The 25,173-nt window shown below is 46.3% G+C and overlaps 1 protein-coding gene across 3 annotated transcripts in view; it reads left to right on the top strand.

Annotated features, from left to right (window-relative positions):
* pde3a (phosphodiesterase 3A, cGMP-inhibited) overlaps positions 1-25,173 on the top strand; it is a 328,346-nt gene that overhangs the window by 163,109 nt on the left and 140,064 nt on the right. For 2 of the 3 annotated variants that reach the window (XM_055652875.1, XM_055652877.1), the window contains exon 3: positions 19,817-19,882. The exons of the other annotated variant lie outside the window; for it this stretch is intronic. In XM_055652875.1, coding sequence (XP_055508850.1) covers positions 19,817-19,882 — 66 coding nt within the window. The remainder of the gene's footprint in view (positions 1-19,816; positions 19,883-25,173) is intronic. 3 annotated transcript variants of the gene reach the window in all.

The following is a 25,173-nucleotide window of genomic DNA, read 5'->3' as shown; positions in this document are numbered from 1 at the left end:
CGTGCATTCGGTCTACTGGTACAGTCAATAGAACTAACTCACAACTTCACAAATCTTTGTGTAATCGCCGTCTCTGCTGCTGGCTGCGTGGTTTGCACGTTCTCCCTATAACATCCAGAATTTCTTTTGGCTGCTCCGGTTTACACCCATATGCACAAGATGCGATGGTTGCTAGGCTTATCGGCCATTATGGGGCGGCTGAGCGGCACAGCTGTTGTCTCATGGAGCAAGAGACCATGGTTCGATCCTGCCCTCGGCCACTGTCTGTGTGGAGTTTGCACGTTCTCCCTGTGACCACGTGGGTTTCCTCCGGTTTCCTCCCACATCCCAAAGATGTGCGGGTTTGTAGGTTAAATGGCCCCCTGTACATCTCTCCTGGTGTGGAGGGAGTGGATGAGAAAGTGGGATAACAAGGAACTAGTGTGAACGGGTGATCGATGGTCGGCGTGGAGGGCCTGTTTCCATGCTGTAACTCTCTACACTGAAAATATGAATTGGCCCAACTGTGTGGCCAAGCGGTTGTTTCTAGGGGAGTTAAAAGGGTTGTGGAAAAAAAATAAAACAGGATTAGCATGTGATTAGTGTAAATAGGTGCTTAATGGTTTGCAGGTTCAGTAGGCCCAAGGGCCTGTGCTTTTTTTATGCTGAATAACTATGACTGAAAATTATGTAATAACGGCGGGATGATTTAAATGTCATAACACCTCACTTACACAAAGAGCAAAGTTCTTACCAACTGCAAGAAAGGAACGGAAAGAATGGAGTAAATTATTCAGGATTAGATTGCCAGAGGGGATCTGTGTTTGACTTGCAGCCAGGACATCTGATTGGCAGATTTCGCCACTTTTCCCACTTCGAGGTTGCGGCTAGCGTGAAACTTTGCACCTCTGTGGGAAGGTCGGCCAGATGGACTCCGAGATCAGCCTTCCCAACTCTCCAAGTGGCCCTTACATGGGGAACCGTTGAGGAATCTGCCAGCAGATGTTTGAGCCCCAAGTCAAATTCAGCTCTCCACTGCCAATTCATCCCTTATAATTGATACCATTCTTTCCTCCACTGCTTCGGGGCGGCACGGTGCAGCAGCGATAGAGTTGCTGCCTTACAGCACCAGAGACCCGGGTTCGACCCTGACTATGGGTGCTGTCTGTGTGTGTGTGGAGTTTGCACGTTCTCGCTGTGACCACGTGGGTTTTCTCCGGGTGTTCCGGTTTCCTCCCCACGCTCCAAAGACGTGCGGGTTTGTAGGTTCATTGCCTTCTGTAAATTGTCCCTAGTGTGTAGGAAAGAGCTGGTGTAGGGGGGTGATCGTTGGTCGGCGCGGCTTCGGTGGGCCGAAGGGCCTGCTTCTACGCAGTATCTTTAAATTGAACTGGGCTTTGTCGTCGTTAAACATTTTGATCGGTGTGATTAGAATGTGAACTGTCAAAGTCAATTTGATGGAGGGACTTATCCAATTTTTTAATAATGTTTACTGGAACATTGCCTGGATGAGGGGGAAGTTAACCGAGCTACAGGGAGAGGTTGGACAGACATGGATTGTTTTCTCTGGAACACCAGAGGTTGCAGGGAGAACTAATAGAAGTATGTAAAATGATGAGAGGCATAGATAGGTAGTTAGACTATCAGAACTTTTTTTCCCCAGACCGGAAATATCAAAGACAAGAGGCCACAGCTTTAAGGTGAGAGAGGCAAAGTTTAAAGGAATGTGCGGGGCATGTTCTTTTTTACACAAGAGATTAATGCATGCTTGGAACGCGCTGCCTTGCAGTGCCAGAGACCCTGGTTCGATCCTGACTACGGGTGCCATCTGTACGCAGTGCGTTCGTTCTCCCTGTGACCAGGTGGGTTTTCTTCAGGTACTTTGGTTTCCTTCCACACTCCAAAGACGTGCAGGGTTTGAAGGTTAGAGTAAGTCAAGTCAAGTCAAGTCAAGTCAAGTCAAGTTTATTTGTCATATACACATACGAGATGTGCAGTGAAATGAAAGTGGCAATGCTCGCGGACTTTTGTGCAAAAGACAAACAACAAAACAACCAAACAAATTATAAACACAATCATAACACACATATTCTTTTACATAATAAATAATGGAAGGAAAAACGTTCAGTAGAGTAAAGGGCCTGTCCCACTTGCGCGACCTTTACAGGTGACTGCCGGCACACATGATAGGTCGCCGAAATTTTCAACATGTTGAAAATTCAGCGACGACCAGAAAGACGCTACGGCTCATATGGAGGCCTCGCACGACCATACAGGTGACCCCTGGCAACATGTCACGGGTGACCTCTTACGACTATAGGAGACCTCTCACGACCATTCAGCCTGTGACGGGTGCCGGAGTCCCCTGTAAAGGTCGCGTAAGTGGGACAGGCCCTTAAGTTGTAAAATTGTTAGTGTGGGTTAGAAAATGAATAGGTGACGTTTTCAGTCAAGACACTTCTTCAGTCCCGAATCGTCGCCAATCTATTTTCTCTAGAGATGCTGCCTGACCCGCTTGGTTATTCCAGCACTTTGTGTCTATCTTTGGCATAAACCAGCCTCTGCAGTTCCTTTTCGTTAGGAAGGGAGTTTGGGCAGGTTCTATAACATCACCTGGACAAGCACATGGATAGGAAAGGTTTAGAAGGATATGGGCCAAATTCGGGCAAATGGGATGAGCTTAGGTGGGGTATCTTGGATGGAGTGGATGCGTTGGGCTGAAGGGCCTGCTCGGTGTTGTATGACTCCAGAACTGTTCTGTGTTCTTGATTCTCCATAGTAGGGGAATCAGGAACCAGGGAACAGAGATTTAAGGTGCAAGGGGAATGAATAGGAACCTGAGTGGCAACTTGTTTGCTCAATGGGTGGTGTGTATATGAAACGTGCTGCCAGGGGAGGCAGGTACGGCAACGATTGAAAACCAATATGGGACTGGTTTGGAAGCAGCACCTTGGCTGGCATGGACATGTTGGGGCGAAGGGCCTGTTTCCGTGCAGTCTGATTCCATGCTTGTAAAACACAAATGGTGGTGCAACTGGAAACGTTGATAAAAGTCGTCAAAGGCAACAATTATGATTGAACGATCAGAGAATATGGTGTGTATTTGAGTCACAAAGCAGTGCCGGCACTGTGCAAGGGCACAGTAGGATATGGTTTCTCTCAGTCGCTACCAACATCTGCTGGGCAGGATAACCAGTGCCAGGATTGCCATGGCTCCTGAGGGGTGTTTGGCGCTAAAAACTGTATAACCCTAGACCCCAGGAAACCGGATTCCTTGCACCAAATACATACTAAAATATTATTAGAGTCATAGTCATACAACGTGGAAACAGGCCCTTCGGCCAAACTTGCCCGCACCGCCCAACATGTCCCACCTACCTGTGTGGTCCATATCCCTCAAAACCTGTCCTATCCATGTACCTGTGCAAATGTTTCTTAAATGTTATGATAGTACCTGCTTCAACTACTTCCTCCGGCAGCTCGTTCCACACACCCACCACCCTTTGTGTGAACTTACTAAGACATACTAAAACATTATTAGCTGCTTTGCGTCACTGTTGCTAATCGAACATAGAATAGTGAAGGCCCTTTACTGGAAATGTCACATACTAGAGGGCATAGCTTTAAGGTGAGAGGGTCAAAGTTTAAAGGGGATTAGCGGGAGTCAGGTTTTTGCACACTCCAGGGCTGCACGATGGCACAACCATAGAGTTGCTGCCCTACAGCGCCAGAGACCCGGGTTCGATCCTGGCTACTGGTGCTGTCTGTACAGAGACACACCCTTTGGCCCATAACGTATGTGCCAAGCCACACTGTTACCTGCCTGCTTATAGAACCCAGGAAAGTACAGCACAGGATCAGGCCCTTCAGCCCACTATGTCTGTGCCAAACATGATGCCAAAACCATCATTTATCTAACTGCATATCGTGCAGTGGCATAGCATGGGAGGAACAGTGGTGCAGCAGTAGAGTTGCAGTCTCATGGCATCAGAGACCTGGGTTCGATCCTGACCTTTACGGAGTTTGTACATTCCCCCCCCCCCCCCCCCCCCATTCCCAAGTGGAGTTTTCCCCAGGTGTTCTCAGTCAATTGGCTCTGTAAGTTTCCTCCCACACTCCAAAAACGTACAGGTTCATCGGTCAATTGGTTCTGTAAGTTATCTCTAGTGTATAGGATGAAAAACTGGGATAAAAATAGAACTTGTGTAGGGGTGATCGATGGTTGAGGTGGACTCGGAGTGCCGAAGTGCCAGTTTCCATGCTGTATCTATACACTAATCCAAATCCATACCCCTCTATTTCCTGCAGATCCATGTGTTTATCCAAAAGTCTTTAGCACGCCACTAATGTACGTGCGTTCCAGGCATTAAACACCCTCCGTGCAAAAAAGAACTTGCGTGCTAATCTCCTTTAAACTTTGACCCTCTCTCCTTCAAGCATTTCATCCTAGTATTTGATATTTCCACCCTGGGAAAAAAGGTTCTGATTGTCTACCCTATCTACGCCCCTCACAATTTTATATATTTCCATGAAGTCTCCTCCCAAACTCCAGCTTTCCATTGAAAATAATCCCAGTCTGCCCAACCTTTCCTCGTAAAACTCTTGTCCCACACATCGCCCTTGAACATTGTCCCTCTCACCTTAAAGCTATGCCCTCCATTATTTGACATTTCCATTCTGGGACAAAGGTTCTGACTGTCTACCCTATATACACTGTCTACCCTATCTACACCTCTCCAAATTTTATATGCCTCTTTTCAGCTATCCCCACAGTCCCTGGCTGGCATTCCAGAGAATACGATCCATATATGAGGAAGGGTCTCACCTATCCATGTTCTCCAGAGATGCTGCCTGATCCCCTGAATCACTCCAGCATTTTGTGTTTCTCCTAGTTAGTCCAATCTCTCTCTCTGTGTCTAATGCCCTCTAATCCAGATGGCATTCTGGTCATAAGAAGGAACTGAGGATGCTGGTTTAGACGAAAGATAGACACAAAGTGCTGGGGTAACTCAGCGTTAACTCAACTCATTGGTTTAAGGTGCGAGGGCAAGATTTAATAAGAATCTGAGGGGCAGCTTTTTCACTCAGAGGGCAGTGGGTATGTTGAACAAGCTACCTAAGGAAGTAGGCACAAAATACTCAGCGGGCCAGGCAGCATCTCTGGAGAAAATGAATAGATGACGTTTTGGGTCGGGACTCTTCTTCTCATAAACCTCCTCTGAACTTAGTACTGAGCCTCCACATCCTTCCTGAAATGGGGCGACCAGAACTGTACACAATACCCCAAATGGGGACTAACGTAACTGCTATATTCCTGAACCATATCTAGGCTTTAAATACACCTGGGAAGCAATAGGTTCTATTGTCCATTCCTCAGCTGCCTCTGGGTAAAGAGAAATATAACATTACATATAAACCCAGCCATTAATGTAAATTAAAGAGTGACCATTCACACTCCCGGGAAATACATTCCAGATAAACCTGGCACATTTTGTACTTTTTAGTCTGACACCACAAGGCAAAGAAAGGATTCCACTGAAATTGAGTTGTGAAGGGAGCTATTCATGAAACACTCTTGTGTATCGTAGCGTTAAGTTCTATTTTTCCCTCAGTTTTCACATGTTGCTCAGAAGCCATCGACTGAAGCAATAATCATGGCAAGAACAAGTGTTTAGTTTGGACTCCTGCTCCCCTGAGGTCCGTGGCAAAGACTTGACCATCTTTGGGGTCTAAACACCCTGGGTCTCCAAAATAAAATAAAGAGAGGGAAAAAAAACAACTTTTGCAACCAAAGTGGATGAAAAGTGGTAAAAAGGAACTGCAGATGCTGGTTTATATCAAAGTGCTGGAGTAACTTAGCGGGTCAGGCAGCAACTCTGGAGAACATGTTTCAGGTCGGGACCCTTCTTCAGACTGATTGTAAGGGGGGACTGGAAACAAGAATAAACCGGGCCAAATCAGGGGAGGCAACAGACGATATCAGTAGGAAGGTTCCCAGATAGAACGATTGTTGGCATGGGACGTCATGATGGCAAGAGGGAACTGCGGAATTGGTTAACTGACTTTAAATGGAGGAAGTGGAGAGGGGAATGTGTGTGTAAGTTACCTAAAATTGGAGAATTCAACATTCATACCACTGGGTTGTCAGCTACCCAGGTGGAACAAGAGGTGCTGTTCCCCCAGTTTGCGGGTGGCCTCACTCTGGCAATGGAGGAGGCCCAGGACAGAAGGGTCAGTGTGGGAATGGGGAAGGGAGTTAAAATGGGTTAGCAACAGGGAGATTCTGTAGGCCTTGGCGGATCTTGATGAAAAGTAGAGTCATTAGAGGAATGGATAGAGGGAATGCAGAGAGTCCTTTATCCAATGTAGGGGAAATCAAGAACCAGAGGACATAGGTTAAAGTGAGAGGGCCAAGATTTAATTTGAAGCTGAGGGGTAACTTTTTCACTCAGATGGTGGTGGGTAATATGGAACGAGCTGCCAGAGTAGGTAGTTGATGCTGGTGTATAACAGTTGAAAAGACATTTTGACAGGTACACAAATAGGAAAGGTTAAGTGGGATATGGGCAATTTGCAGACAATTGGGACCAGCTTAGATGGGACAGCATGGTGGCAATGGGCAAGTTGGGCTGAAGGGCCTGTTACCATGTTATAAAACACAAATGGTGACACACATTAATACCAGGCTATTAATGCAATAATGTGGGCCAACCTTCTGAGTCTGAAGTTCAAATCCCTCCAGGGACAGCTGTGGAGTTAAATTGGTGAATAATCAAGAATGGAAGTTGGAAAGCTAGTCAGTGGGAATCTTCATTTATTGTGAAAACTATCTGCTTTACTCATGCTCTTCAGGGATAAAAGTTTTATCTCATAGTCATACAGTGTGGAAACAGGCCCTTTGGGCCAACTTGCCCACGCCGGCCAACATGCCCAATCTACACCAGTCCCACCTGCCTGCATTTGACCCATATCCTTCCAAACCTATCCTATCCACGTACTTGTCCAAGTGTCTTTTAAATGTTGTTATTGTAGTCGCTTCACCTACCTCCTCTGGCAGCTCATTCCATACATCCACTATCCTCTGTGTAAAAATGTGGCCTCTCATGTTCCTATTGGACCTTTCCCCTCTCACCATAAACCTATGCCCTCTGTTTTCCTGACACAATAAAACCTGTACAGCCATTGTTCTAGATTTCACAGTGATGTGTTCCTGAAAAAATAAACCAAAGTTATAAAGGCTGGGGAAAGTGTTTTTAGTTTAGCTTAGTTTAGCGATGCAGCGTGGAAACAGGCCCATCGGCCCACCGAGTCCGCGCTGACCAACGACCCCCGCACACTTGCACTATCCTGCCTGCAGCCACGGGTGTACAGTAATGTAGGTTAATTGGCTTCGATAACATTGTAAATTGTATCTCGTGTGCGTGTAGGATAGTGTTGGTGGGCGGGGGACATTGGTCTTCGTGGGCTGAAGGCCTATTTCCACGCATTATCTCTAATACTAATAATACTAATCTCTAAACCCAACTAAACTGAACTAATGGCTACATTAGTACTTACACTTCATTGATTTAATGAATATTGAGCTTGTGAAAGACACTGAGCAAATGCAAATGTTTTTTACTTATTCCAGAGAATGGAAGAGCAAGTCAGGCAGGAAACAAATCAAATATAAGTAGATTTAGGCCGACCTAATATGTGCCCCTTGTAAATTAATTACACCTCACATTGGAACTAATACAGATGCTTATTTTTGTGCCAGTAGGTTAGCTTTAACTTTATTATTGTGGCATGTACCATGATACAAAGCTGCCCCTCAGTTTCCTATTAAATCTTCCCCTCTCGTCTTAAACCTGTGCCCTCTGGTTCTTGATTCCTGCACACAGAGAAAAGGTCACTGTGTATTCACCCTATCTGTTCCCCTCATGATTTTGTACACCTCTCTAAAAAAAAAAAAAAACGCCTCAGTCTCCTGCGCTCCAAGAAATAAATTCCTAGTCTGCCCAACCTCTCCCTGTAGTTCAGGCTCTCGAATCTTGGCGACATCCTTGTACATCTTCCCTGCAATATTTCCAGCTTCATTATCATATTTCCTACAGCAAGATGACCAAAATTGAACACAATATTCCAAGTGTGGCCTCACAGAAAGCTGAAAAAGCCTGCCAGCAATAGTCCCGCCCACAGCTCTCTTTTCCAGCTTGCTCCCCTTTACTCCATCGGTCTGAAGATGGGTCTCGACCCAAAACATTGCCTGTTCCCTCCACAGATTCCGCCAGCAATTTGTTTTTTCGTTAGTTAATAAGACATCAGCTGAGGGATAATTCTGGGCACTGTTTCTAAAGTTGTACTTCAAGAATCCTTGCACTCACTAGAAAGGGAAATTGAAGGTTTTCTTGAAGGTATCATCCAAATGCCAACAGCTTACAGATGGCAACACCTTGTCGATAGACTCAGAGTGCTGGAGTAACTCAGCGGGTCAGGCAGAATCCCTGGAGAAAGAGGATGGGTGACATGCCGGGTGGAAACCCTTCATCAGGAAACTTGGAGACGGGTTCTGACCCAAAACGTCACCCATCCTTTTTCTCCATGGACGCTGCCTGACCCGCTAAGTTACTCCAGCACTGTGTCTATCTTCGGTATAAACAAGTACATGCAGTTCCTTTCAACACGCTAAACACCTTCTACAGTATATGTTTTGCTCAAGATTTCAGCATATGCAGTTCCTTATGTATCTGTTAAGCTGTTTAAGGTCCTGACTGCCTAACTTAATTACTACATTTTATTTTTTACAACTTTAGTAATCGTTGTGTGACATGGAAAATTCTTAAACCCTAGTTACAGGTACACAATTCCAGCATGATCCATTGCATAAAAAGCACTGATCTTAATCTTACCGTATGAAACAAGCCTTCATCTCAGGAATCCACCTGATAAAATTTCTCTGTACTGCTTCCAATGCACGTTAAATATGGAGATCAAAGATACACAGGTGTACTCTCACTAATACTGCTGTGGCAACGCTCTGTCCAACTTTTGTAATTAAGGCCAATATTCCATTCGCCCACTTCATCACTTACCATACCTGTTTGCTAAGGTTATTTTGCTTTTAATTCCTCTCCCCTCCTTATCTGACACCGTTTTGTCTCCTTTGCACCCACAGCCTTTGTCACTTGCTCCACCCATCTTCCGAACAACCCTTCTGCCCCCGTCCCTCACTTGTACCCACCTATCACTCGTCAGGCTTTGCCCTGCTCCCACCTCTCATTTCCAGCTTTTGTCCCCCTACTACAATCTGAAGAAAGGTCCCGAGCTAAGATATTATCTGTCCATTGCTTCCACAGATGCTGCCTGACCTGCTGCGTTCATCCAGCATTTTGTGTTTTGATTCCAGCACCTGCAGTTCGTCCAGTCTCTAAGTTTTTTTTTACATCAAATACATCAAATCTCTCAGATTCACCATCGTTTTCGTCTCTTATCAACCAATACTTTTTTTAATTTTTCCTGCAAATGCGGTTAATGCCTTGGACCTCCATGTTAGACTCCATCTGTGAAGGTTTGCCCACTTAAATAACCTATCCGTATTCCATTAGAGACTCCCTCTGTTCTCCTGCGTTTCAGCACGGGAACGGTCCGTGTGGAGTTTGCACGTTCTCCCTGCGACCGCGTGCGTTTCATCCGGGTCATTGAGTGATACAGTGTGGAAAGAGGCCCTTCAGCCCAACTTGCCCACACCGGCCAACATGTCCCAGCTACACTAGTCCCACCTGCCTGGGTGCTCCGGTTTCCTCACACATCCCCACAGACGTATGGGTTTGTAGGTTCATTGACCCTCTGTAAATTGCCCCCAGTGTGTGGGGAGTGGATGAGGAAGTGGGATAACATGGAACTAGTGAGACACAAAAAGCTGGAGTAACTCAGCGGGACAGGCAACATCTCTCGAGAGAAGGAATGGGTGACGTTTTGGGTCTTTGAAGTCTGAAGAAGCTCTGGAGGAGGGTTTTGACCCAAAACATCATCCATTCCTACTCTCCAGAAATGCTGCCTGTCCCACTGAGTTACTCCAGCTTTTTGTGTCTATCTTTGGTTTAAACCAGCATCTGCAGTTCCTTCCTGCACATGGAACCAGTGAGAACGGGTGATCGTTAGTCAGTGTGGACAGTGGGCCGAAGAGCCTGTTTCCATGCTGTACCTTTCTAACAATCAATGAAATATCCTTCAATCCAGTTTCCGATTTTAGTTTTAAAGAGGCCCAACCTGGTCTAGGCTGACCATCGATCTCCCGTTCACACTAGTTCTATGTTATCCCACGATCGCATCCACTCCCTGCACACTCGGGGCAGTTTACAGAGGGACTGTTAACCTACAAACCCACACGTCTTCGGGGTGTTGGGGGAAACCGGAGCACCTGGAGGAAAACCCATGTGGTCACAGGGGGAATGTGCAAACTCCACACGGACAGCAGGATTGAACCTGGATCCCTGGCATTGTGAGGCAGCAGCTGACTCTCTCTACTTGAGAACACACAGCACAAACTCTGGCCACATCACCACAGAGGGCCACGCGAGTGGTACAGATGTATGTTTCATGATAGGTGTGAATACAACTGAGTATGACACTATTCATAAGGTCAATAGTGATAGGAGCAGAATTAGGCCATTTGGCCCATCACGTATACTCCACCATTCACCATTCAAACCGGTTTCCTCCCACATCCCAAAGTCGTGCGGGTTTGTAGGTTAATTGGCCTCTGTAAGTTGCCCCTAGTGTGTCGGGAGTGGGTGAGAAGGTGGGCTGACATACAAGTAGTGTGAACGGGCGATTAATGGTTGGCATGAACCTGGTGGGCCGAAGGGCCTGTTTCCATGCTGTCTCTCTAAATCCTGGGATTTTGTACTGAATTGAACTTTGCTCGCTAGCGGCGGGACGATTGCAAATGTTTGCAGACATGTGTCTACTTTATTGGCAATTGCTCCGGTCCCTTTATTCAGTTGGCCATGGCCAAGGTGTCGTGTGTGTGTGTGTGTGTGTGTGTGTGTGTGTGTGTGCGCGTGCGTGTGCGTGTGTGTGTGTGTTTTAACAAAAAAATGATGCGATTAATTACAATACTATGTACAGTACAAAATAAATCAAAACAAAACCCACCACCACAATACGAGTCAAACAAAGATTTTTCAATACTAAATATAGCATGATAAAACTATATCACCATCCTTATTTAGGATACATTTCACACCACCGCGGTGCCCAGAGGTCCCGGAAATCCCCTGGAGCGCCGGTGGACAGCGCGTAGTCCCCCTCCTGCAACACTGGGGCATGGTCGTAACCCCCGGAAAAGGGGGCAGGCAGCCGTCTCGGGCATGGCCAAGGTGTTGGTGTTTTGGACGGGATATCGCGCGCTGGAGAACGTGATGCAGTCGGCAAGGTCTGCTCCAATACGGAGTCTGAGGCATTTCTCCAGTAAATGGATGGCAAGCCCAGCTCGCGGTTTCCTGCCTGGGATTCTTCTGCTGTCACACAGCCCAGACTCCTACCTGATATTCCTTTCAAAAGGTCATAAGTGATAGGAGCAGAATGATAGTCATGTTTAAGAGTCTTTTAGATAGGCGCAGGAAAAGAGGGATAGGGATCATGCGCAGGTGGAGGAGATTTGTTTAACTTGGCATCATGTTCGGCACAGACTTGGAGTTCCTATGCTGTGCTGTTCTATGTTCTATGTTGTATGATGGTTTCTCCTGGGGCAACACAGCCAACATTTTCCCCCATAATGGGTCAGCAGAGTGGCAATGGTAGGCTTGCTGTCTGACAGCGCAAGAGACCCAGGTTCGATCCTGACCACAGGTGCTGTCTGTATTGAGTTTGTACTCAGTACAGATTAGGAAAAGGGGAAAGGCAACAAGACCTGGGTGTCATGGTACACCAGTCATTGAAAATAGGCATGCAGGTGCAGCAGGCAGTGAAGAAAGCGAATGGTATGTTAGCATTCATAACAAAAGGATTTGAGTATAGGAGCAGGGAGGTTCTACTGCAGTTGTACGGGTCTTGGTGAGACCACAACTCGAGTATTGCGTACAGTTTTGGTCTCCTAATCTGAGGAAAGACATTCTTGCAATAGAGGGAGTACAGAGAAGGTTCACCAGACTGATTCCTGGGATGTCAGGACTTTCAGATGAAGAAAGACTGGATAGACTCGGCTAGAATTTAGAAGATTGAGGGGGGATCTTAAGAATTTTGTAATTTTCTATAAGGGGTTGGACAGGCTAGATGCAGGAAGATTCTTCCCGATGTTGGGGAAGTCCAGAACAAGGGGTCACAGTTTATGGATAAGGGGGAAATCTTTTAGGACCGAGATGCGAAAACCATTTTTCACACAGAGAATGGTGAATCTGTGGAATTCACTGCCACAGAAGGTAGTTGAGGCCAGTTCATTGGCTATATTTAAGGGGGTTAGATGTGGCACTTGTGGCTAAGGGGATCAGGGAGTATGGAGAGAAGGCAGGTACGGGATACTGAGTTGGATGATCAGCCATGATCATATTGAATAGCGGTGCAGGCTCGAAGGGCCGAATGGCCTACTCCTGCATCTATTTTCTATGTTTCTCTGTACGTTCTCCTGGTGACCACGTGAGTTTTCTCCGGGTGCTCCGGTTCCCTCCCACACTCCAAAGACCTACAGTTTTGCAGGTTACTTGGCTTCAGTAAATTGTAAAATAGTCCCTAGTGTGTGTGTGTGTGTTATTGCACAGGATGATCGCTGGTCACCACGGTCTTGGTGGGCCGAAGGGCCTGTTTCCACGCTGTATGTCTAAGGTTTAAAGTAAACGTAAATGCTCCAAAAGGATTTGTTGTACAAAAAGAGTTGGTTTATTTTTGATGTAATGTTAAAATTGTACAAGGCATTGGTGAGGCCAATTCTGGAGTATGGGGTACAATTTTGGTCGCCTAATTATAGGAAGGATGTCAACCAAATAGAGAGAGTACAGAGGAGATTTACTAGAATGTTGCCTGGGTTTCAGCAACTAAGTTACAGAGAAAGGTTGAACAAGTTAGGGCTTTATTCTTTGGAGCGCAGAAGATTAAGGGGGGACTTGATAGAGGTCTTTAAAATGATGAGAGGGATAGACAGAGTTGACGTGGATAAGCTTTTCCCACTGAGAGGAGGGAAGATGCAAACAAGGGGACATGACTTGAGAATTAAGGGACAGAAGTTTAGGGGTAACATGAGGGGGAACTTCTTTACTCAGAGAGTGGTGGCTGTGTGGAATGAGCTTCCAGTGAAGGTGTTGGAGGCAGGTTCGTTTTTATCATTTAAAAATAAATTGGATAGTTATATGGACGAGAAAGGAATGGAGGGTTATGGTCTGAGCGCAGGTATATGGGACTAGGGGAGAATACGTGTTCGGCACGGACTAGAAGGGTCGAGATGGCCTGTTACCATGCTGTAATTGTTATATGGTTATATGGTTATATGGATGTGTGCTAATACTTAAAATTGACTCAATTTCTGGAGTAACCAGACAAATGTTTGATGTAATACCAAGCAAAATGGTTAATCATATTTGACTCGGTCTAACGTGAATTATTAGTCACAGTGCAGTGAAGTCAACAGCAGCCCAGTGACAGAATTTCCAGGCACACGCATTTGATATAAATGCACAAAAAGACTCAAAGTACTGGAATAACTCAACGGGTCAGGCAGCATCTCTGGAGAACACGGATAGGTGATGTTTTGGGTCAAGGCCCTTCTTAGCCTTGAAGGCAGTAAATGATGTAGCTAAGAGACACAAGGAACTGCAGATTTTGGAATTTTGAGCACAAACACAAAGTGCTGGAGGAACTCAGCAGGTCAGGCAGCATCTGAGCAGGGAGTGGACAGGCAACATTTTGGGTCGGGACCCATCTTCAGACTGATTGAAGCCTGGGGGGGGTGGGGGGGGGAGAAAACAGGAAAATAAAATTGGGGGCGGGAACACGCCTGGTGGATATAGGTGAGGTGAGGGTTTGATTGGCAGATGGGTAGAGTAAGTGACAAAGGCTGGGGGTGAAAAGGAGACAAAATGGTTTCAGATAAGGAGAGGAGAATATGTGTGAAATGTGAAGCCGGAGGGAGGGAGAGGGATGGAAGAGGATTGGGGGGAAAGAGAAAGAGAGGGGATGGAAGGAAGTTGGGGAACCAGGAGATGGGCGAGGGGAGGGGGAAAGGAGCATGGTGACAGGTGTGGTGGGAGATGATGCAGTGGCACAGTGGCGCAGTGGTAGAGTTGCAGCCTCCCAGTATCAGAGACCCAGGTTCGATGCTGACCTGTCTCTACAGAGTTTGCACGTTCTCCCTGTGACTGTGTGGATTTCCTCCGGGTGCTCCGGGTTATACTGAGAATCTGGTGTGTGCTGGATGGTGGCACACAGTGTTTAGCTGGTAGAGCCTCTGCCTCACAGCGTCTAGGACCCATTTCGATCCTGACCGCGGGTGTTGTCTGTGTGTGTGTGTGTGGTGTGTGCACGTTCCACCTGTGACTGCGTGGGTTCACTCCGGGTGCTCCGGTTTCTTCCCACATCCCAAAGGCGTGTGGGATAATTGGCCCTTTGTGGGCTGAAGGGCCTGTTTCCAGGCTGTATCTGAACTAAACAAACGTAAGCTAAATTAAAATATGTGCAACTCCCAGTGTGAGCAGAGGTGGGGGGGGGAGTTTTACTTGAAATTGGAGAACTCAATGTTTGTACCATTGGGTTGTCAGCTACACAAGTGGAAGAAGAATTATTGAAGCTGTGATGTGATGTAGCAATAGGCTTGAAGAATGTTTCGTTAGAAGAGCTTGCTGTGTTTTCGAAGCTGAATATCCCTTTTCTTTTGCTGCAGATATTATGATTTTATGATTCTATGATAAATAGGAATCAGTCTCAATGGGGTGAGGAATGCCACACAATGCAAGGCCACTGTACCAGACCCAAGCACTGCATTTTTCTTTACGATAATACCACAAGAGCTCCCTGATTATTTCCACATGACTTCAGAAGTGGGAATGAGATAATATTTCTTCATCAATCCAAGTAGACGTCATTCAGTTGCTCACAATAAACTGGGAGGAGCGTTGTGATTGAAATAATTCTCTACTGTATGGAGTGCACCTTGAAGTTATATTGAGAATCATATTTGCGCTGGAGGGTGGTGCGGAGATGCAGCAGGTGGAGCTGCTGCCTCCCAGTGCCAGAGAGCCTTTGTATGTTTTCCCTGTAACCGTGTGGTGATGGATATACAACTCTGCGGGTCAGGCATCGCCTCTGGAGAAAAAGAATAGGTAGCATTTTGGGTCGGAACGCTTCTTCGGACTGAAAGTAGAGATGGAGGTTGGGGGAAATAAACTGGAGGCATGAAAAGGCCAGAACAAATTAGGGCCAACAACAGATGAACTCCTCCATGTGCTCCGGTTCCCTCCCACATCACAAAGACGTGCGGGTGTTTTTTAGCTTAATTGGACCTCTGTAAATTGCCCCTAGTGTGTAGGGAGTGGACGCGGAAGCGGGATAACGTAGAACTAGTGTGATCGATGATCGGCGTGGGCCGAAGGGCCTGTTTTCATGCTGTATCTTTCTTTTTTTTTTTTTTTTTTTTTTTGTTTTTTTTTTGTTTATTTTATTAGAAGTTAATACAGCACAAAACAGTACAGTGGAAACCTAATTTTAGGTGCCAACTATGTAATACCGTAATCCATTCTATGTACAACCTCTAGTTTTATGTTATAAGAAGGAAGTAAGCAGGACAAGAAAAAGAAAACAATAGAAAGAGGAAAAAGTGGAAAAATAGATGGTAGAGAGTAGAAAAACGTGAAGTGTGTATATAAAAAATAAAAAAGGAAGAGAGAAAGTGGAAAGAAGCAATAGAAGAGAAGGCCCCTTAAAAGAGGCTGTATCTTTCAACCAATCAATCCATTATCTAGGATACCGTGGTCAAGCAAGTATCTATTATTGGTTAGGCTGTATTTTATTCAGTTCTGCCCATCCTACATTGGAAAATAATAAATGAAATGCCATGAATAAGATGCAGACATGATCTTGTAGCCCAATACCAGTGAGTCGTTATTGAGAAACAATGGATCTGTCCACAAGAATACTTTGCAGAAGGGTGCAGAAGTGTTTGACCAGAACACTACGGAATTCGAGGGCATTGTTGAAAGTACATGCGTGGGTCTCTGTTGCTGTGAGGCAGTGGCTCTACTGTGCCGCCCCGTATATATACAATACCCGATAGATTTACGGTGCCCGATGGAATTACAGTATGTAAGGAATTCAAGTCCAATTGAAGTGAATGCCGTCCTTTTTCACCAACTAAGCATAGTGTGGCAGGCTGAAACATTGTGAACACAGTTAAAACATTGGTGTAAACCAGCATCTGCAGTTCCGTCTCACACCGTCTAAAACATAGTTAGTTCTATCTTCACAATTTGGCAACCTTAGAATTGTACGGCTTAACAACGTATTAGTTTCTGCTGCGTTCAGTATTGCTTCTTGCCGTTTAGTGCGACCACAGATTAAAGATGATAGCTCTTCATTAAACTAACACACTGGACGTTGAGAATGAATAATGCTCTGTGTTGGATTATTTCTGTCTGAGTTACAGTGGGGACGGAGTTCGTGTAAGTATGTGCACCTTAAAGGTTCTACTTATTGCCGCATAACAAAAAAAGAAAATCTGATGTCGGACAATTTGACGGATATTTTTTTGCTTGTCTGGAATAATTATTTATTTCTTGAATGAAGAACCGTCCAGTATAAAGGGCCCAGGCATGGTTACTTCACAAGGACATTCCATTTATGAGTAAATAAACAGAATTATTAGGAAGCCAAGTCAAATTATACAAGAATGGGAGGTTCTGTTTTTTTTTTCCCCTCGCATGGAATGTTTAATTTGGTGTCCAGATTCAAAGTTCCGTCAATTATAATTTGCAGTTGATTTTGTTTTGGTTTAGTTTAGACGTACAGCGAGGAAACCGGCCCACCGGATCACCGAGTCCACGCCGACTAACTATCACCAGTACACCAGTTCTATCCAGCACATCAGGGACAATTTGTAGAAGCCAATTAACCTACAAACCTGCACGTCTCTCAGTGGTGGGAGGATTTAAAAGACATTTGGACGAGTATGTGGACAGGAAAAGTTCAGAGGGATATGGGCCAAACCCAGGCAGGTGGGACTAGCATAGATGGGGCACCTTAGTCTGCGTGGATGGGCTGATGGGCCTGTTTCCCTGCTATATGACTATGACCTATTTTAACCACAGCATCCGTACAAAACCCACACAAATCACAGGGAGAACGTACAAACTACACACACACACACACACGCACACACACGCACACACATACACACACACACACACACACACACACACACACACCCCCGTAGTCAGGATTGAACCTGGGTCTCTGAAACCGTAAAGCAGTAACTCTACCGCTGCGCCACTGTGCCGCCCTTAGCTTTAAAGGTTGCTGGCACGTAGCCAATGTCAATTGTACGCAACACGATATGAAAGAGAAAGCTCGGGACAAAATATTGGATGAAGCCGACTCATTCTGCACATTTTCTCTTCAGGTCCTGGCTAGGTAATGCGATATAAATAAAATAACATGGAACTGTGCAGAAGCAAGGCTCTCCCTGACCAAGTCCTGTGGCTTCATTGGAATTAGAACCTTATGCTTTTCTGATCAACGTTTTTACGCAGAGGTTGAGATTGCATGGAATGGAAAATAGGTCACAGAGTGAAACCGCAGAGGAACAAGCCTTTCAGCCCAACTTGCCCACGCCGACTATGCTAATCCTACCTGCCTGTATTTGGCCCTATATATCCCTCGAAACCTTTCATGTCCATGTACCTGTCCAAATGCTATTATTATACCTGCATCAACTACCTCCTCTGGTAACTCGTTCCATACACCCACCACCCTCTGTGTGATGAAGTTACCCCCCAAGTTTCGAGTTAATCTTTCCCCTCTCACTTCAGACATTTGACCTCTGGTTCTCGACTTCCCCTTCTCGGCATCAAAGATTTTGTGCATTCACCCCAACAATTATTCTGCTCATGATTTTATACACCTTTGTAAGATCACCCCTTTGTGCTCCAAGCAATAAAGTCCTAAAAGTCATTTCTGCAGACATCAGATGAGTTTGCTCCACCATTTGATCATCATGGAAGATGGAACTTTCTGTGGAGCTACCCAAACTAATGCTATTGCTTATGTGTGACCTTAAGTGTGCTATTGCTTATGTGTAACTCACCATCCACTAACATTGAAGGAACAAAGTTCTGTTACCAGTAGCACAGTGGCCCTAAGGGTAGAGCTGCTGCCTCACAGCTCCGTAGACCCGGGTTCGATCCTGACCTCGGGCACTGTCTGTCTGTGTGTGTGGAGTTTGCACGTTCTCTTTTTCCTGTACCCCACAAAGGTGCGCACTCTTTTTCCCACTATCTCACCCCCTTTTCCCTCTCGCCCCCTCACCACTCTGCTCCACCTATATCCCTTCCTCTGGCTTCACATTTCTTTTTAACCTCGAGTTTCGTCCACCAATCTGCCAAGCAGCTCTCCTCACCTGTATCCACCGACCGCTTGCCAGGCCTTGTCCCGCCCCCAGCTTTCTCCCCCTCTACTGCAATCAGTCTGAAGAATGGTCTGGACCTGAAACAGACACTGTAGTGGTATTTAAGAGGCTTTTGGATAGGGAGATGGATATGCAGGGAATGGAGGGATATGGATCACATGCAGACAGAGGAGATTAGTGTTCTGCATGGGCCTGTGGGTCAAAGGGCCTGTTCCGGTGCTGTGCTGTTCTACATTCTAATAATAATTCAACAATGGGAGATATATGCAAGGAATGGATTATGTGTATCATATATGCTGACAGATGAGATGAGATTTCTTTGGCATCCTGTTGGGGGCAGACATTGTGTGCCGAAGGGCCTGTTCCTCTGCTGTACTGTGCTGCGTTCAGTGTTCGATGTTTGAAGAGCATCATCAGGTTTTGAGGCAAAAGAACCACTAGCAAAGATGACACAAGTCCATCACACAGACCAGACTACCCACCATCTACATTGCGGACATTGGACTTTATCTCTGGAACTGATGCGCTACAATGCTGAGAACTATATTCTGCACTCTGTATCTTCCCCTTTGCTCTACCTATTGTACTTGAGTTTGAACTGATTGCATCTGTGTGCGGTATATCTGATTTTGTCCGGATAGCATGCAAAACAAAGCTCTTCTCTGTACCTCGGTACAGGTGCAATAATAAATTAAAAAAATGTAAACCTAAAGCTAGTTTCATTGCTACACAGAAAGCAATGCCTCAGTAATGAAATGGGAGGCAGACAGGCATAGACTGAACGCTTGGCAGTGCAAAAACAAATAATTTAATGCAACATTCCTGTAGATTCTTATCTGCAGGCAGCAAAACCAAGAAGAATAATCACTCCATAGAAAGCCTCACACGGACCAAGTCTGGTCTAACGGCTCGTACGCCCCAGACTGGATAATTATATCTGAAAATATCATAAAATGGAACTGCAGATGCTGGTTTATGCCAAAGAGAGACACAAAAAATGCTGGAGCAACTCAGCGAGTCAGGCAGCATTTCTGGAGAAAACGGATAGGTGAGGTTTCGGGTCGGGACCCTTCTGCAGACTGATCCTACATGGGCGGGGGGTGGGGTTGGGGGACGGGAAGCAAGTAAAGACCACGACAAATCAGGGCCAGCAACCGACCTGAGAACTTCGGTTTGTCTCCGATCACGGAAGCTGTGGAGTTTATATTCGAGTAATTAAATACATTGGCATTATTTCTATTCATTTCTCAGGATCTGGACATCACGGGTAAAGCCAGCAATTATTGTCCATCCCTATATGCTGCTGAGAAGATGGTGGTGAGTTGCCTTCTTGAATCACCTTTCTTGCACCTCAGTCCTCCTTGAGGTCAAGCTTGACTTGATTCCGCTCAGCCTCTGTAATTGTTCATGTTCTAGGAGCAGAACTAAGCCATTCGGCCCATCGAGTGTGGTCTACCATTCAATCATGGCTGATCTATCTCTACCTGTCAACCCCATCTCCTGCCTTCTCCCCATATTGGTGTGGCGGCGCTGCCTTGGCATCTGCAGCTCGCCTGCAGTCCGTCTGTTTTTTCTTTTTTTTGTTGTTTTCTTGTCCTGTTAATTTGAATTATTAGGTTGTGTATGTGTGTGGGGGGGGTGGGAGAAACGTGTTTTAGTCTCTTCCTTCGGGGGGGATGCGACGTTTCTTGTCGTATCCCCCGTCTCTGTCTCCGTCTGCGCTGAGGCCTAATGGCGGAGCTGGCGGCCTCCAACTGCGACCGACCTCGAGGCTCCGGAGGCAGAGCCAGCCAGGACTTACCAGCGCGAGGCTGGCCGACTTCGGGGCTGTGGCGGGGTCTGGCGTTCCGGCGGTGGCCCGACTCGGGGCTGAGGCGGCGTTCCGGCAGCGGCGACCCGACTTCGGAGCTTCGGCCGCGGGCCCAGTAGACGACATCATCGGGAGCTCGCAGGTCACAGGTTGGTGACCTGTTTTTCCGGAGCTCCCGCGGCAGCAGCTTCGTCCGCTGGACTGGAGGGCGGCAGCTTCGACCACCCCGGGCCACGGAGCTTGAACCGGCCTGTTCGCGGAGCACGGTTGAGCCGCGGGACTTATTTACCATCACCTGGCGGGGTCACAACGGGGAGGCCTGGATCGCCGCAGCGCAGAGGGAGAACAAGGAGGGAAGAGACAGAGACTTAAGATTTTTGCCTTCCATCACAGTGAGGAGGTGTCTCGTGAACTCACTGTGGTGGATGTTAAATTTGTGTTTATTGTGTGTTTTGTTATTTTATTATATGTATGACTGCAAGGCAACGAAATTTCGTTCAGACCGAATGGCCTGAATGACAATAAAGTTTCCAAGATCCAAGATTCAAAAAAACCCTGAGACCTGTACTGATCAAGAATCTATCAATCTCCGCCTTAAAAACACCCATTGACTTGGCTTCCCCCGGCGACTGTGGCAATGACTTCCACACCGGGACCAACATGGAAGCCACAAGTGGTGGCTGCGAAACAAGGACGTAGCTCGGATTATGTTGTGGTTCGATTATTAATGTGTAGGAAGGTGTGAGGTGAGGCAGAGGTTCACTTGCACCTCCTCCAACCTCATCTACTGTATCCGCTGTTCCAGATGTGGACTCCTGTATAACGGTGAGGCCAAGTGCAGGCTCGGCGATCGTTTTGCTGAACACCTCCGCTCTATCTTCCTAGGCCGACATGTTCACCCGGTTGCCAAACACTTTACCTCCCCCTCCCATTCCCTCACTGACCTTTCTGTCCTGGGCCTTCTCTGCTGTTAGAGTGAGGCCCAGTGCGAATTGGAGGAACAGCAGCTCATATTTCGCTTGGGCAGCTTACACCCCAGCGGTATCAACATTAATTCCTCTAACTTCAAGTAACCCTTGCTTTCCCTCTGTCTTTCCCTCCCCCATCCTAGTTCTATGACTAGTTTCACTATCCTCCTGGTTACATTTTACTGATTGAATGCCTTGTGTAACCTTCCCCTCATCCATTCTACATTTTTTCTTGAACTTCATCCCCTTTGATCCCTCGTTTTCACCCCCTGACTCTCAGTCTGAAAAAGGGCCTCGACCCGAAACATCACCCATTCCCTTCTGTCCAGCGATGCTGCCCATCCCGCTGAACTACTCCATCATTTTGTGTGTACCTTCGATTATTATCGTTATTGTCATGGATATTTGAGGTGGGACATGGGAACGTTGAACAGTGCAGCACAAGGCCAGGCTCTTCGGGATACGTTACAATTTTTACCATAGCTAAATTAACCTACAAACCTATACGTATTTGGAGCGTTGGAGGAAACCGTATCTCCCGGGGGAAAAGTCACGCGGTCACGGGGAGGACGTACAAACTCCGTAAAGACAGCACCCGGAGTCAGGAATGAACCCGGGTCTCTGGCGCTGTAAGGCAGCAACCCTTCCGCTGCACCACTATCCTGCCCTTCTGTCTGGACCCTATCTATGCCTCTTATAATTCTATATACTTGTATCAAGTCCCCCTTCAGTCCCTGATGCTCCAGAGAGACTTGGTCCTTAGATAGTTAGAGTTCCTCCACCATTTTCTGAATGGCCAGAGGTCAGTGATTAAAATCGATTAGTTGGGATGTTACATAATTTCAGGGCAATTTTGATGACTTTCAGGAAGTGCCGTCCCTGCCCTGAATATCTCTTGCTGTGACAGAGTTTGGAGTGGCTATGGGTTCCACGGGACTGGTGTCAAGACAGATCCCCTGGAGCTGATTGAGTGCGGCTGGGGAGGTTGGCCTGGAGTGGTGTTTAGTTTGGAGATGCAGCATGGAAACAGCAGGCCCTCTGGCCCACCGAGTCCACGCCGCCCATCACTCACCCGTTCACACTAGTTCTATTTAACTCGCTCTCCACTCCCGACACACTCGGGGAGAATTTACAGCGGGCCAATTAAACCAACAAACTTGCACGTCTTTGTGACGTGATAGCAAACCGGAGCAACTGAAACGTGGATGGGACAGGTTTGGGTGTGGGCCAAACGCAGGCAGGTGGGACTAGTGTAAATGGTCGGTGTGGCCAAGTTGGGCTGAAGGGTCTGTTTCCATGCTGTATGACTCTATGACACCCGGAGAAAACTTACGCGTGTTACAGGAATAACGTGCAAACTCAACACACACACACACACACACACACACACACACACACCACACACACACACACACACACACACACACACACACACACACACACACACACACACACACACACACACACACACACACACACACACACACACACACACAGGCAGCATCTGATGTCAGGATCAAACCTGGCAGCAGCTCTACCTGCTGCACTACTGTGCCACTTGAACTCAGAGTGCCACTCCTGAGGAGAGATTTGGAGGATTTTGTCAATTCATTGTTGGTTGTTCATGCAGTTCATAAGATATTGGAGCGGAATTAGGCCATTCAGCCCATTGAGTCTACTCTGCCATTCAATTATGACAAAGAAACCTCATCAATGCCTCCACTTTCTCAGACGATTGAGGACATTTAGCATGTTGCCAAATGCTCTTTTGAACTTCTATAGGTGTATGAGCGAGAGCATACTGACCGGTTGCATCACGGCCTGGTTCAGTATATCGAACGGCCAAGAATGAACGAAGGAGACTGCAGAAAATGGTGGGCATTGCCTAGTTCATCATGGGTACTGACCTCCCCACCATCAATGGAATGAACAGGAATTGTTCCCTCAAAAAGGTAGCAATATTATCAACACGCTGGACAGGCAGCATCTCTGGGCAACATGGATAGGTCACGTTTCGGGTCAAGACCCTTCTTCAGAATGATCTGCAGAGTGTTCTTCAGAAGAAGGGTCTCGACATTCTCGCATTCTCCAGAGATGCTGCCTGACCCGCTGCACTTTGTGTCCTTTAGTGTATTAACCAGCATCTGCAGTTCTTTGTTTCTATCATCAACACTCTCATCTCGCTTCTGCGTGGATAGGATGGGTTTAGAGGGATGTGGACCAAACGTGGGCAAGTGGGACTAGTGTAGCTGGGACATGTTGGGCCGAAGGGCCTGTGTCACTCTATGATTCCACCATGTGGAAGCCTCAGAGCCATGACCTCCAGGTTCAAGAACAATTTCTTCCTGTCCACATCAACCTCTTGAACCACCCTGCACATACCTAACCACAACACTACCTTGGCAATGACCGACTGTGAACTTTGTTCATGTTGCGCTCTTGTGGTCTGGTTACCTAGTGTTACTGATAATTTAATGTATAATCGATTATTGTATATTTATTCAACGTGTTGTTGCATCAATGTGGCTGTAATGCTGCAGCGTCAGAATGCCATTGTTCCATTCCTGGTGCAGTCAACAATCAAAACCCTTTTTGACCATTGATATTTATATTTGTCTGTGCGTTGCATTGGCCTGTGAAACAACAGTTATGTAGATCAGACATACTACACTAAATATGTTTAACGCAAAGCTTCGATGTACTCCAGGGCCCTTTTCATATTGAATTAGTTATGAAATCAAATCTGAATTTCATTCTTCACATCTGCCAAAATACCATCTGTTGGGTTGTACCATCAAACTAGCCTGAACTCGTGCTTTGCAAAAATAAATGTAAGATGTAGCATTTGCTTGACATACTTCATATCAATGTATTGGATAACCTTGCACCTTTTACTGGTGGGTTCCCTGTCTACAGTTCACAGTGCTCAATAATATCTTCCAACTGTATGTTGTTAACTGTACAGTTCTTTTGAAACTTCCTTTATATAATCTAACTTAATCCATCCTCTTCAAAATACAGATTTCTAACATCCACACTTGGCTTTGCTGGATCTTAATTTACCACAGCTTTTCCCCCTATTATACCGAACCTTGCTGAGGCCTTCAATCTACAAGGCACTGCTCTATGGAGATGCGAGGAACTGCAGATGCTGAAATATTGAGTAAAGCACCAAGTGCCGGAGGAACTCAGCCCTTATATATAACCCTTACCCTTGGAAAAAAGTTATCTATTCATTTCCCCCCTCACACCTTAAACCTATAAACTTTGGTTATTGACGGCCTATCCTGTCTATACCTCTCATAATTTTACAATGTTAATAATGTTGCATGAATGCATTTGTCTGTCTTTGCATGCATTGGTGGCGGGGGTACACTGCATTGGTGTTGACTGCGGGCATTAGTGTGTGCAGTCAAGTGAATCTCAAACATTGTCTGGACGAGATCACGGATAAGAGGGCTGATACCTGGGCAAACAATGCTGAAATATTCATAGGGAAATACTTTGCAAGTATGAAGAGCACCCAAACCTCCAGGAACAGGTTATGGAGGGGAACCTGAGTTAGCCCATCTGTTGCTGGAAGACAACAGTACAGCCAGTACTCCATGTTCCTGTTGATATTTATGGGCACCCATTTCCCGTTCTTGCCATCTCTTGAGATGAGAAGCTTAGTTGGGAGATGCAGCATGGAAAGAGACTCTTCAGCCCACTGAGTCCATGCCGCCCATCGATCACCCATTCGCACTTGTTCCATTAAAACTCCGCTAAACAGCAACGGCAATAATGTAGACACAAGGACCAGCAGACGCTTGTTTACAAAACAAAGTGCT

Source organism: Leucoraja erinacea, chromosome 22 (assembly GCF_028641065.1).
Source record: "Leucoraja erinacea ecotype New England chromosome 22, Leri_hhj_1, whole genome shotgun sequence".
Taxonomy (NCBI): domain Eukaryota; kingdom Metazoa; phylum Chordata; class Chondrichthyes; order Rajiformes; family Rajidae; genus Leucoraja; species Leucoraja erinaceus.
The sequence above is the reverse complement of the archived record's forward strand: the minus strand, read 5'-3'. Positions and strand labels throughout refer to the sequence as shown.